The 15210-nt window shown below is 41.1% G+C and overlaps 1 protein-coding gene across 1 annotated transcript; it reads right to left on the minus strand.

Annotated features, from left to right (window-relative positions):
• Positions 1-734: 734 nt before the first annotated feature.
• LOC134003557 (cerebellar degeneration-related protein 2-like) lies at positions 735-10572 on the minus strand. The gene is made up of 6 exons (XM_062442794.1): positions 10364-10572; positions 3532-3644; positions 2641-2789; positions 2386-2550; positions 2054-2261; positions 735-1537 (listed from the first exon to the last, which is right to left on the minus strand). The coding sequence occupies exons 1-6, from the start codon at positions 10440-10442 to the stop codon at positions 761-763; spliced, it is 1491 nt and encodes a 496-aa protein (XP_062298778.1). The 5' UTR covers positions 10443-10572; the 3' UTR covers positions 735-760.
• Positions 10573-15210: the final 4638 nt, after the last annotated feature.

Below are 15210 nucleotides of genomic sequence, written 5' to 3' on the forward strand. Positions count from 1 at the left end.
CGATGAAAGGGCGAAGCGTCACGAACTTTAGAAATGCGGCGATAAGGTCACACGCAGAACTTTACAATGAGAACCACACAAAAGGTATATGTTGAATAGTGTTAGCTTGTATAGTGATACACATCATGGGAGCAGAATTTTTAGCACCTCGAGTTTATGTACGAGACAGACAGCACTGTGGCCTGAGAGGATCGGTATGTGTCTTTCTTACTTTCGTTACAAAACTGTTAGTAGAGTCCATTATATTAAACTTAACGGAGAAATGTTCACGTTAATATTAGAGTTTCCACTCATATTCCTGTCAGATAGCAGTTTTCTAGTTTGAAGCTTTAATGTTTAGTGCACTTGTGAGGATCTTATGAGAGGCATATTGCTCTTATTGTGTTAGTGTGGTACAGTATATCCCTAAAGCAGTAAGGCAGTGAAGCCAGTATATTTGTAGATGGAAGAGTGGAAAAACGATTATAAGGGAAGTTAAATTCCAATGAGTTCATTACCAATTTTGTGTTTTATATATTGTATATATTGACTGAATTTTGCTTTTTTTAGGTTTTAATATTTATTACATGCAAATCAGATTCTGCTGTACGCTGGCTGGAAGTTTTCAGTTCTGGATGAACTGTGCACTCTGATTTGACTACAAATTAATTTTTCAAATAGCACCCTCTGTAAGAATGTTTCACCGAACCCTTGTTCACAACCACAAGCACTAAACACTGATATAGCACATCAGTCTTCTTTAGAGCCAATCAGAATATCTTTACTGTTTACTAGATTTGCCAGATTTCCCGGATTTGCCAGGCTTGCTGGCTTTAGCAGCTTTGGTAGCTTTAATGTCCATCTTGGTCTTTTGGATACGAGAGAAGATCTCCTTAAAAAGAGCTTTGTACTCTGGAGTGTTCTGTCCCAGTCGCTTATCTACCGCCTCCACCTGCTTGCTGATGCTCTCAATGGCCTCAGGGGTGGAGGGAGACTGAGTGGGGGTAGGAGGAGGCGCCGGGGTCGAGCCCATGGCACAGTCTTTCATGGACGGGTCTCGGGAGACGGGTCGGGAAGTCTGGACGCCGGTGTGACAAAGGCTCTCCTCGTGGCGCCTACACTTCCCCAACAACTCCTCGTATTTCTCCAGTAAGGCGTGGTACTGCTCATCCACCTCCCTGAGGATGGACATGCCTCTCTTCCTCACGCTGTTGGCGTGGAGGGCATAGCTCCCTCTCCTGCGGCCGGACGCGTCCCGCGCCACTATAGCGTTGAGCGCTGTGTCGCTGCAGCTTTTCCTCACAGGGCTGGACTCAGGAAGATTCTCACCTCCCACACCACCTCCACCCTCGGTCTCCTCCCTCACGCCTCCTCCCGTCTCCCCGACCTCCGCATCCAGGAAAGTGTCAGTCTCTGGGGTGCTATTGAGGACAGTCTGGGTAAGAGTCACTCCGTCGTCCTCGCTTCCCAGGAGGAACGTCCGGGCGCGGCGCAGCTGTTGCAGCTCCTGTAGCTCCACCTCCAACTCCCGCACCCTTGACTGGCAGCTCTCAGCATCCTGGGAGATAAAAACAATCACATTTGTAGCTCAGAAGTGCAGTTACATATTTTTACAAGAGCCCGACTGATACTGGAATTTTGGGGCTGATGCCGATATTACATTGTAAAAAATTCTGATATCGATATATCAGTCATTCATTTTATATACACAGAACATATATACATAAACACACATTTTTGGCAATGATCCCTCAAATGTGGTTATCAAACACTGGTGATAAAGATATGTATTGGCAGCATGATATTTGAAAGTTAAACAATAAACAGTAAACTTTATTGGGAATTTAGTAATTGTAAATAACATGAAAAAAACACGTAGAACAAAAAAACGTGTACGTATATATTAAACTTGAATTAAGAAAAGCGGCGAATATCGAACATCATATACGCCGATACCGATACATCTGTGATAATCCAACCAACCAGCTGATACATTGTTCAGAATCTAACTTTTACATTATATAATTATCTGATGAACAAGTGTATTTTTGTATCTTGTTCACACTGAACCTACCTGAACCCGTGTCTGCAGGCGGGAGAATTCTGAAACAAGCAGGTTGCATTCCCTCTCCACACCCTCTCTACGCCCCCTCTCAGTCCGGATTGCTGCCCGCAGGGCCGACACCGCATCCCTAAGGTGCTGGTTCTCCTCCTCAAAAGGTTGACGCTTCACATCCACGGTAAAGCTCTCAGCCCTGCCCACCACAAACTCATCCTCATACCTGACAAAATGACACAAATATATAGTGCAACGCCTACATTTATAACCCTTGTAAGAATAGATGGTGATATTGATTGTGTAGATACATGTTTTAAGTGTTGTCTGCTCTACAGACTACATCATACCTAGGTGCTGTGCAGAGTTCCCTCAAGCAGGGGAAGGAGTGGATGGTCTTGCGTCGTTCCCTCTTCTCCCTCTTGACTCGGAGCTGCTCCATGGACCGAAGCTGCTCCACCTGCCCTGAGAGAGACTCTACCTGGTTCTGCAAAGTGTCAATGGTCCCAGTTAACCTGATCCAGGAGGGAGGGCAAATGTTTAGGAAAGACAGAAAAGAGTAGGGTGATATATTTGAGGAACAGAAATCTCCTAGCCCATCTCACCTCTCTATTTTCTGCTGTGAGGCCTTGCTGTCGTTTACCAACGTGTGGTTGGTGCGTTCCAGGTCCCTAGCAGTCCCATCCAGCTGCTCGTAGACTTTGGCATGCTGTTCGTTCATGTCCCGAAGGACCTCTAGCTGTTTCGAAAGGTACTGCAGGACAAACACAACACATACTTGTTGACTCAGCCTAGCATACAAATCCATATTAAAGGCTGGATATATACTTGAAATGAAGTAGATTGCACGAAATGAAATGTCACTAGAACACACCTAAGAGCAAAAGTGTTTATGTGGCTGTTCTGAAAGATCACACTCAAATCCTACCTACTTTCTCATGTCTGAACGTGAAGATTTGCCTGTGGGATTAATGTGTTCGGAATTTAAGGTGTGGGCGTGCTTCAATTTAAGTGCTTGTTAGGTGGTCTAACAGCCTATGAAACCCAATAAATCACATTCCCCCACATCTTTCCGACATCAGAACTGGGGTAGCTACATCCAACATTTTTGTAACTTTACGAAACCAACAGTCCGACAAGCACACCCACTCCACACAGCAATGGGGTCATGGAGCTGAGAAATAAAGGCTGAAATTTAATTTCTCTCTCAAGCACTCTTATTTCCTTCTCCACACCCAGTGCAACATGAGTAACGTCTTTGAGGAGGGATTGTCCAAAAATGCAAGCCATTGGGAGCAGGTATTTAGACATTTACCTTTATATGTGGTTGGAAAACATTTTGTACATGCATGCTATTAGACCATCATTGTGTGAAGCATACTGGCATCTTAACTCCCTTGTTGTCCTTTAATTAAATAAAAGGAGTCCCTCTCTGTTAACAACCTGCCTGGACCAGGACAAGCTCGGCAGCTTTGGCAGGACTCCATTGTCCTTACCTCAATCTCTTGCACTTGCTCTTCATTAGTAATGTACATCTGCTGTAGGGAGTCCTCCAGCTCCTTGTTTCTCTCCAGCAAAGTTTTTCCCAACTCTGCAGCCAAGTGAAGGTCTACAAATTAGAGAGAGATGGGGGAATTAACAAGTAATTCGTGAGTCGGGAAAGAGAGAAGGAGAGGAACAAAGTCAACAAATGAAGTCAGGGAAGAAGAAGGTCACAATTTAGAAGGAAAATAGGGATTGAAAAAGGAAAAAAGAAGAAATATTAAAAAAAGAAAAAAGTATAACAGATGGTATTGAAAAGGATTGAGAGGAAAGAAAGGGGAAAGTTAATCTTACAGAAGACATAGTGCAGCTGCCCAATTCAGATTACCCGCTACCACGATTAATGGAGCACATTGTTCTATTTTAAGAAAGGTTATAACAGGGTCTGGAACAGAATGATCAAAGGGTCCATCACATCGTCTCCCTCTGCACCCCACCAGTTCAATTATAGATGTTGGAGAGCAGGAGGATAGAGAGACAGTGCTGCTCCCTGCAGCACATCTCCCTACAGGTCTGTCCTGACTAAAAATGAAGGGCAGAGATTGGTGCCAAGATTATTTGGAGAGACACCTGTCCTCTGAGATTAGGACAAAAATTCACCATGCAGGAGGTTTTGCATTATCTAGAGAGCCTTTTGGAAGGCAAATGTACATTTAATGTGTTATATAAAAGCGTGTCGTTTACAGTTTAAACTAAAACCACGTTTGACACTCACTGTAGCTTTACGTTTATAGCACCACACTTTGTCCTTGCAGACTGTTAATGCACCTCCAAAACAAGATGAGTCACTGTCATCATTCTGTATTCTGACTGTGCTCTGAGTCAGCGGTGTTTATGGCCTACATTGTCGTGTCTGAGTCAGCAAGAAATGGTTTGCAACCTCTCAGAAAGAAAGCAAGGGACTGAACAGCCAATGAAGCCATCTGTCGTGCAGTCCTAGCCCTGTCTTTAATAATAGATGATCACTACGACAGATGCCAAGCCATGAACTCCTTACTGCAACTCCTGACCTGTATCACTGCAACATTGACCTATCACTGCAGCTGTGCCATGTTGGTATAGAGTAAACAAACAAATCATGAACTCAACCAGTAGCTTACATACATTTACTGAGGATGTTCAGGTATTATAACACGGACACTCAGCTAAATGGCTGTATAATGTTTAACTGTCTCAGCAGAATCCAATAATAACACCTGTTTGGTTCCTGGGTTACCTTCAGCATTGATATCAATTGGATTCCTATAATGTCACCTTATGCCAACCTAGCAAATCATTGTCTGATTTAGTGCTGTAACAGATGGTTTTACGACCTGTAACTTTGCTGTTCTCTTCACTCTCACAATGCTGTTTCTAGATGCAGCAGCAAGCAGTTTATTTATGTTTCAAAAATGAGTATTGATCTATAGTGATGAGATTTTTTTCTACAATGTCTATATTGGCATTTGCCTTAAAACGTTATATTGGCCAGGCTCTATTTTGCAGTCACTGCATGTATTGAAACGCATACCTGGCAGTCTTGCCCTCTCTTCCTTCAATTAGACTAATGAGTAGTGAGCTAAGCATGTGGTTGCCAACAGCCCCATATGGACTAATTCGCACACATCTCTCTGTGCTGATAGCTTAATGAATTCCTATGGGGCCCCAGTGTCAGGAGCTCAGGTGCCACACAGCGTGGATTCCTCCTTAGCGCTGGAGTGAGTGAGGAGCCCCCCCGGCCCTGATTCTCTACTCGAATGAGTACACTAGAAATGCTCTTTGGGAGTAGACCGCAGCTCAAAGCATGAATCTAAAAACATGAGCAGCCTTTGGCATGGTATTCCATAACTGTGGTGGAATCAAAGGCGATAATAAATTGCATTTTCTCTGATATAGTGTGAAGATGTCATAGATTTATCATTTGCTATTTTTTATTTTTTCATCAAACTTTTCATACTTGTCCATGTGCTTATCTATTTTCATCTTAACCATAAGATAATCTCTTCCACATATTGCACCAAGGAATGGTAGCATGTCTTGAAGTGAAAGGAAAATAAAGGGGAACAACAAAAAGACATGTAAAAAGTTGAAAACTCATCTGTTTTGTAGTCTTTGTGGCCTGAGGCTGATGGTGACAGAAAGTCAATAGGTACAAATCAAGCTAATTTTTCCATATACTGTCATCAGATGTAATGATAATTCAACCTACATGTAGTTAAATGTGTTTTAATCTTTTTGTTTTAATTAACAATATCATGATGACTACATGTATGTGAAATAAGTCACTTGTGATGAGAACCCCAGGGAGAATTATCACCCAACTACCGGTTCTATGGAGCATTACTGTCTTTCAGCTCGTTGTTTTTATTTTATAGCCTGCAACTTTACTGTCTTGGTTGAGTCTCACTACTCTCATGGATGTCAGTTTCAGCCACAACTGGCACTGGTTTAAAAAAATAAATCAGATTAGCAACTATCCCCAGTAATCACACATTTAGCAAACTCCAACTAAATACTGTTTGCTAACACGTTCAAGATCATAAATAATGTGTTAGCTTGTTGTGCTGCCCCCAAGTGGCCAAAAATTATATCAATATATTTGTTGAAAACTTGGCATGTGGCCTATTGTTTTCCTTTTCTTTTCTTTTCTTTTATTTTCTTTTCTTGAGGAAATACAGTCCTCTGACATACTGGAAGAAGAGCTTTGTTTGAAACAAACTAAGGAGGAACAGGATAGTTAGTATTAGCTTGTTGCTATGCCCCCAAGTGGCCAAAAAATCTATAGCCTAAATGCAGGTTTAAAAATACATGTTTATATTTGTTGGCAACTTGGCATGAGGCACATTGTTTTCTTTTTTTTTTCTTTTTAGCAAGAAAAAATCCTATGACACAGTGGAAGAAGAGTTTTGTTCAAAGGCTGAGGAGGAACTGGGTAGTTAGCATAAGCAGCGTTGGCCACAATGACTAAATGAAGAAAACAAAGAGCACCAACTGCTGAAACTCACTTTATAATAATAAACAGAGCATTCAATATATCCAGAGAAGGACTCTGATAGAGTGACATTGTGGCCAGCTGCTAAACAGCTAGTTTTCCTCTCATATAAACAAAAAAGAAAACTGTATTAACAGAAGCTGCCTTGACTGAAGACGTCTAACAGCCGATTCGAAGCTTGTCTGGTGTTGAGCCAATCTGATAAATCTAAAACCAAACGCCATCAGTGAAACCAGACAACCCAAACACTGTGTTAGTGTCCACATTCAGATGACCGTTCGCCTTTGGCTGCCAGAGAAAGTGAGTGCTCTACAGCCAAAAGCCTCAGCGACAAGACAAAAACAGAGGAGGAGGAAAACAAAGTGAGAGTGGGAGAAGAAATGGGAGAGGAAGGGGAGAATAGAGCCAATCAATACATCTCACTGCAGTCGCAAACAACTTAGCAAATATCTGTAGGCTCCAGATAGGCTTGATCAACACAGGACCAAACCTCTGAGCTCAAGCATAATCACATCATGTATGAAGAATTCATTTCCCACATGCTCCAGCTGACCACTTACAACAAGTTGGGAGTGCTTTTCTGCAATTTTCATGCAGTAAACACAAAAGCTAGATCAGGTTTTAACCCTTGTACTATAACCTGATAGTAGATTAGTCTCATTTAAAGGCAGAAAAACTGTCATATGTCGAGATGTATGCACATTTATGTACATAGTATACGTGGTGATCTCTTCCACAGGCAGGGCTGTTCTAGTAGGTGCATATCACCCATGAGAATCAGTGGAATGTGGAAAACAAGACTTCTCCTGTTCCTCTTTTCCAGTGTTGCAGATGTGACTTCTTCACAGAAAAGCTTCTATGAGCAGTGGCCAAACATGAATTATTCAGTGCTATAGCAGAGTGTTTTTCTGTAGTAAAACTAATTTTAATGCCCAAGCAAGATTCTTAGGTCAGCAGTGGGACCTGCACTCTTTAATATTAGTCCTTGGCTGGCGTAAACACTTATTAAGCTGTAATAGGAGCGTTTAAACAGTGGAGGAAGCCTCTCACCAGATGTAAATCAAGCCAGTGAGCCTCTAATCTAAGCTGGTGTAACCATGTATTTGCTCCTTGGATTTCAGCCAGTGGAGACTCTGGCCAGCACACAATGGGCCCTAACAAAGATGCATCCTTACATTTCTGAATACAGAGAATGTTTCTCTCCCACATCTGGATCTAAACACATAAAAACACAGTGATAGGAAATGTTTGAGCTCCTCCTTCTCAATCTATATTTCTACATAATCTACAAGCCACCGAAAATTGCGAAACCTTTTTTTTCTGAACTGCTGTCTATAATCTGTATTGACTTTGACCGTGTTATTGTTGGTGATTTTAACCAACTATGGGGGCTGACAATGGCAAACAGGCTGCAATTTAAGAAAATACATGCAAATAGAGAAAACACAAACAAATTAAGAAACATTGTTCTTTATGTATTGCTGGCTGCTTCCAATTAGGAGTTATGAGCGAAAACATAAAGTTCTATATAAAAAGATATACAGAAACGCAAAAAAATTGAATATCTCTTGTTTGGTCCATGGCCAAAATGTCCACCTAATGACACTAGAAACTGACACCTTATATTTGGGATAATCTGCCAGCCAGAAACTATACACAGACCCTTAAATGACACTGTTGTAATTCAATTATAATGCAATTTAAACCCCTGATTCCAAAAAAGCAGCTTAAAGCAGATGTGGAATTGTACTATCTTGAGTAAAATGTGTTTTATTATACTATTTTTGTTCCTCCATGTTTCCCTGAAATGCCTGTGTATGCTTTTACAATGAACGTCTGCAGGAGAGGCTTTTTTTCCATCGAGTTCAGACCAGCCTGACCCTGCCAAACATCAGCCTGCCAGCACTTCCTGCACGACAAGGTAATACAATGACAGGGGCGTCTCTTCCTCTTGAAGGACTTGTGGCATCTAGAAATGTTGCACGAGTAAAGATGAGGTCAGGCAGTCAGCACTTTGAAGCATGAGGTCTGGTAATCCTCTCTGTTCCATCAAATAACAAAGGCCTGTGTGTGGACACACACGTAAATACACGGCTCCTTAATACACCAGCCATTTTGTCTTTCTTCTTCTTTCATCCTCTCTGTTTCCGGGAAAATATAAAGCAAGCAAGTCACCGACTACTGAAGATCTATTTATATCCTCCGATCCACTGGTGTGCGACGCTTCAAGCAAGGAGAAGAAGTTGTCTAATAAAATTCATTACATCATGGCAGACACATGCTCGCCTCCTTGTGCGTATGTGTGTTTCTAAGTCAAGCAAAATCACTGCGTCAGCATCATTTTTACCACCCAGAAATGTGCCATAATGATTACTTGGCATGAATACAAGTCTATGGAAGACGAAGAGAGACAGGAAATGGAGTAAGTGCTGCAAAGAAGAGTGAGGAGCCTTTATCTTTAATGGCAAATGAGTCACTGTTAGAGATTGTAAGATTGCCATGCATATAATAAAGGGAATCTCTGAGGACATATGATGGTTTTTAATGTGTTTTCAGACTCATTTCAAGATTGTACATCATACTGTGTGCAGGATATGCGGTAGCATATTCAATTTGGTGGTAAATAGCTTGATAAATGTTCAATACATTGCAATATACAAAGTGTGACCTGTAAAATCTATGTGACTGACTGTTATTAGTTCCCTTGAACTGGAAATATAAAACGCCGGTCCTCATCTATATGGAAATTGGCTGATACCAAGTCCATCTGCCATAACATAAATGTGATGAAAAACATTTTGTATCAATGCCGAAACACATTCGGAAACCTTTTTAAAGCTTCTCAGATATGCAAAATGTGATGCTTTTCCTTTTCATAACATTATAGTAGATTTCATATCTTTTAGTTTGGATGATCGGTTGGAGGAAACAATGACCTCACAGTAGGCTCTAGGAAATTATGAGGAGCATTTTTCACAGTTTTCTGTGGTTTTGTGGAGCAGAAATTGGACCAGACTATTCTGACTATGAAAATACTTGCTGGTTGCAGTTCTAACCGGCACAGCACACTGGGAAAATGCATTAAAAATTGACACAAAACAGTTGATGTTGGACTAAATATGTGGGACTAAAAAAGAACAAAAGTTTGAGCACATTTTTAGACAGCAGTGCATCGTTCAAAGGCTTTGACACACTGAAAAATGAAAATATGAAATGAGATTTTTTTTTAAAGCCTCAGCATAAACCAAAGATAAATGTTGAACTGTTTTTATCCAGAAAAGCATCAAGACTGTTTCTTTCTTCAAATACCAAATCCTCTTAACTGCACTGATTACACTGCTTATCTTTTGTCTTGAGGTTTAATGTCAGCCTCTAATGATGATGAGTAAATGTCCCCAAATAATAAGTCCTAAGTCTTTCTTAATGTGTAGTTGATGTCTTATAAAATGATGAAAATCTCTGCCAAATTATGCATTTTACTCATACGTTTCATTTAATTGAATTACAGCCTACTTACTAAGGATCTATCTCAGTTATCTGATGCTGATAATTCCCAGCAAAGCAAAGGGCCTGTTTGGCATCATTTCAATGCATTGTTGTCAAAGAAGCACAGTCTGTCCCTACATTAGAAATCATATCAATGTTTCACCGATTTATCAGAAATGAGAGCAAATAGCTCTGTCTGACATCTCGGTGTCCTCGTTACACGACAGAGAGCCTTTGTTAAGTGTGTACCAGCTGACCGGCCGGTGCTGGCGCCAGCAGCTGACAGAGTGGATGCTGCATGCAGGCAGGCAGGGAGGATGATGTCTTACCCTGCTCCAGGTCCTGCTGGTCGTACCACGGTTCTTCCTCTTCGGTCACGAATTCCTCCATTCTCCCTGAGCTGAGCATGGGGGATCCCCTCCCTCTGCACCCGGGAAACAGCAGGGAACAACCCCCTCTGTGTGAACAATAGACCTCCTCCAGCAGGATCCTCCAGAAGAAGACAAGACTGCAAGCCGGAGCTACGCACAGTGCTGTGGCTCTACGTGTTTCCTATTTCCTTCCTCTCCTCTGTGCTTCCTCGGTCACTCCCACTTCTCTCCTCTCATCCCACTACCGCCTAGCACCGGTCCATCCTAACCCCCAGACCCACAGCTGCTGCAGAGACGTGGCAAAGATGTTGCAATAAGGGCACTTCCTTTCTCCCTGTTTTCAGCGACACACTCACGATGCCTTCACGTGCTGCTCGTATACAATGACACTGTTTTGTTTCCAGTTTTGTCTGGTTTTAGGTAAAGTGCGCCCTCTAGATTTCCCCACGCGAGGAGATGACATCACAGCAGTGATTTTGACCCATGAGATGAGAAGGCTCTTGTGTTCAAAATAACAAGAGAATAGCTTAGATGACTCTGAAAGCTTCTATTTCAGATAGCACCTAAACGTTGCATTATCTCATGTAGCCTACAGTATTTGACTTGGGCTCAGTTTAATCAGGATCAGAATGATCCAGCTTTTGGAAATCCCATGTTTTGCTACTTTTGTGCCAGTTTTTCAAAGCAATATTGGGTTGAATCGCCCTGATCCACATACAGACTTTTCAAGATGACCAAATCCAGATTACCAGTGATCTACATATCACAACACAGGCTTCTAGCTATGTAAAGAACAACAGGAAGTGTAGCCAGCGTGGGGTCACTGTAAGTGTTTTTATTTGAAGAGACAGAAAACAGCACAATAAAAAAAATACAAACATGCCCGTCCATCTTCAATCTCTTTTAAGCAGTCAGACCTATCATCTAACCCAAAACAAATACATTATTCACGAATACATTATGGATATTTTGAACATGTGTTTTGAATCATAAAACAGGCTAACTGTGTAATAGTTACTTAAATAAAGAATGTTCTGAGGTCTTCATTTGAGGAGAGACCAACGTTTTGCAACCCTGCTTGTAGGAGGCGGATCTGCCACACGAACCTGTACTTCTGCTCTTGCAGTTTCTCATTTAAGAAGAGACTTTTGGGCATCGTCATATTTGTTTGGCAAAGAACACTTCCAGCCTCTTTTCTGAGTTCCTGTGGCAACTACTGGCTCTACCCGTGAGGATCCTCCTTCTTCCTCAATAACAGAGCTGGGATCCATAAAAATCCATTAGGAGGAACTGGCTCACTTTCCTCTACAATCATGGACTCACAGTCCCCTACAACAATACCTTGATCCCATGCAGAACTTGTGTGATTTCAGCTCCAATATTGTCAAGAACCACATCTGTGTAATCACCGCTCCTAAAGGGCCTTTTTCCTGTTTGGATGTTTTTTGCTTCATCATGGTCCTTTGTTGCCCTGGCCTTCAGATTCTTCCATCTAAACTTAACTTGCTCCATTGTCCCCTTCCATTGCATTCACATTCTGGGTGATTTCAACCAAAAGGTCTTTTTTCTCTTTGTTAGTCATCTCTCCACCCTTATTAGAATGAAAACGTCTTACTATTGAGGCATAATGGCACCTAACACCCTTCAGCAGTATGTGGTTTTCTGCAACAGTGAAATTAGGTCCTTGATTCCACCTCCTTGGTGCAGTGAACATAGAGTTTCTGGGCCTTAGGCATATTTGATTTAATTGAACACTTGAACACAAGCTAAAGCACATCAGCTAATTGATGGTAAAGGGTGTATGCTTGGAAAGACCAATTTCATAGCCATCTTATTCAGCCTTTGTCGGAGGACTTGCAGAGAGGCACTGACATGAGCTGATTTGTCTATTGCCAGCATCATTTTGATAGGGGAGGATACCGTCAAAGGGTGTGTACACTGAGCATACAAAACCACTAGAGCAGTACACCACTGAGGAACTACTGTGGAATAGTACCTATCCATAGTGCCTATCCACTCCTACCATGGCTGATGACCCCTTTTCATGCAGCACACATACCTCAGCAGGTACACTTCAACACAGCTCATTGCAAAACTAGATGTGCAATTGAGCATTTAAATGGAGTTTTGAGAAGGTGCATGCCTTAAGTACCTGCAAGTGGAGGGAGCGTGCAACATAATACTTCCCTGTATTGCCTTGCACAACATTGCTGCCAGACACATTGTCCCTTTCTGTGATGGGGATTATGATACACCTGAGCCTGTTGAAGACCCAGACCAACCTGTAGTGTTGTCTCAAAATGAGGGACTGACTGGATGTGCGATAAGAGATACAATTGTTAGAAACTACTGGATTCAAGACTGGATTGCATGATGTAATCTGATTTCAGAATGCATTTTTTCTTTTGAACAAACCATTTGCAAGATTTGATCCAAAGCGTTAGCCGGAATCTGATCAGATTACTTCTGTACAACGGGGCCTTGGATTCGAGGGAACCTTCATATCTGCAAAAGCTGTAAATACAAGACACATTTGTAGAGGTTAGTCTTGAGTGCAATGTCTATCATGAAGGTATTGTAGTAAATGAGATGTAGTAGTTAGTATAATGTACCCAACTGTACCAATTTAGCTTCAACTAATAAAGTAAATTAATGTGATAATGTGATACCAAAAATGACTCACCACACTGAAACACAACAGGCAGTGTTCATGAGTGGGAACCCAGTGAGTGATTGAGTACTGCAAACTGAATGACTTAATTCATACTGTGTTATCAATGCATGACAGGGATGTTACAGTTTTTTTTAATCACTGAGGTCACCTGCCTTCCATCTAGATGCTGCTTTATGAAAACAGCTGCTTCTGGATTTGAAGCTAAGACTGTTAATTGGATGTTTTACTTTCCCCCCCATAATAAATCAGAAAACAAAATGCATTGTAAATAACATGTGGAAATTATGCTGACCCTGCTGGAAGCTTCTTGAATATGCTTTGAAAATGTAGGGGTTTTGCAGTTGCAGGTGGTTGGTTACGTGGCAGCTGAGTGAATTGTATATACAAATTTGTGTAAACATTGCAACAAGGTTCACTTTCTGCTACAAACAGTGTTATGTGTTATTTACACCACTAGATGGCATGCATGAATTTTAAACAGAGATACCTCTATGGTTTAGATTGATACAGTAATATCTCAATATAATATTCCCATTAGATACATCCGTAAATCCTTGTTCTTTCACAACTCTATCTAATTTTAAGGATGATTTGCTAGTTGTTTGTTTGGTGTATGGACTCCTCAGGCCACTGAGGACAGAGGACAGAATTAATGCATATCATATTAATGTATTTAAATATCATTTGAACTAGTAATACAGTTAGATCCCCCTGCTGTCCAAATAAAGAGAGAGCAACAAGGAGACACTTTTTGTTACCCTAAATGGTGAAAATTGTTTATGATTCTGTTCTGTCACTGAACCTCCATATAAACCCTTGTGCTGGCGTCACTGATTAACTTATCTGAGTGAAATCCACAGACATGACTCACCCCAAATGTCCATTTGTATAACACAGTTATATCTATAGCCTTGATGAGACGTTGAATCTACAGATGGCGACTTAGACTCAGAGTGAGGATCCAGTCAAAGTAGCAGGTTTTACTCTTTTCGATGGGCTGGCAGCCTGTTGTATATCAAGAAGGGCTGACCACTCCTTCTGTGGTTGAATAACTTGGTTGGACAAGCAGTTCTCACGCATGCATACCAACATAGTTACCTTATCAATACCAGCTGCTGTTGCGATGTGCAGAATAGGGCATTTTTGGGGTGCAGCCAGAGTATTTGGTGTTTGTATATGCATGTGAGAAGGTTATACAATGATTTTCGTGACTATTGTTCATTGTTGTCTGACAGTATGTTACATGATGTGTCATCTTCTTTCACAGCTGAATCACTTTCTACACACACAAACTCTGGTTAGTGTATTCTGAAGAAAAGCCTTTTCAAAACAGTTTTAGATTCAAATCAGACATCCTCAAGACCTCAAAGCAGCTTTGTCTGAGCTGACAATAAAAGGATAATGTTCAGCTTTGCAATTCAAAAGGATTTGTTATGAGAGTTACCTTTAATTCTTACTGCATTATGCATCATCGGACTATATCAACTAAGCTAATGGATGAGCTTTTTGCAGCTAATGGCACAGCTGTGGTGAAAGATGAGTGATATCAAACACAGGAAAAAACTACTTCTTTATGAGCACAGAGAAAATAGGACTTTCAGACAACAAAGACAGCCTTCACACCACTCTTACTTCCTTTCCTTTACCACACGCCAGACACACATGCACAAAATACATGTTTGAAGTTGCATTATCACACAATATATTCAAACACACAAATATAATACTACACATTGCAACACACAGCACAGATCTGTTTGGTTCTCTTTAAATTCATCTCTTTTTTTTATTCTGACAGTTATATCCACACCAAGAACAGTTAGGTTAGGATGGCATTGTTCCAGTTCAAATAAAGAACAGAAAAGACACTGAGGCAAAACACATGCTTTCCATTATTATCAACCCACTCAATATCTTGCACAGTAAAAAGACTTCAAAACAAAGATTGTTGATATGTTGGTAGGAAGCTTCAACTTAACTTCTGAGGACAGTAGAATACATATGTACATGTCAACATAAGTCAGACCTACAAGAGTGAGGAGTTTGTACTTCACTCCAATAACATTCCCATTATATACATTTCTGTACTTTCAAAGTAGTTTGAGTCATCCCATTACTTTATGGGTTTAGT

This window comes from Scomber scombrus, chromosome 21 (genome assembly GCF_963691925.1).
Source record: "Scomber scombrus chromosome 21, fScoSco1.1, whole genome shotgun sequence".
Lineage (NCBI taxonomy): Eukaryota > Metazoa > Chordata > Actinopteri > Scombriformes > Scombridae > Scomber > Scomber scombrus.

Coding starts and splice junctions, on each gene's coding strand:
- LOC134003557 (XM_062442794.1), bottom strand. CDS start 10,442: ATGCTCAGCTCAGGGAGAATGGAGGAATTCGTGACCGAAGAGGAAGAA. Junction 3,645..10,363: donor CCAGCAGGACCTGGAGCAGG/GTAAGACATCAT, acceptor TCTAATTTGTAG/ACCTTCACTTGGCTGCAGAG. Junction 2,790..3,531: donor AGCAAGTGCAAGAGATTGAG/GTAAGGACAATG, acceptor TTTGTCCTGCAG/TACCTTTCGAAACAGCTAGA.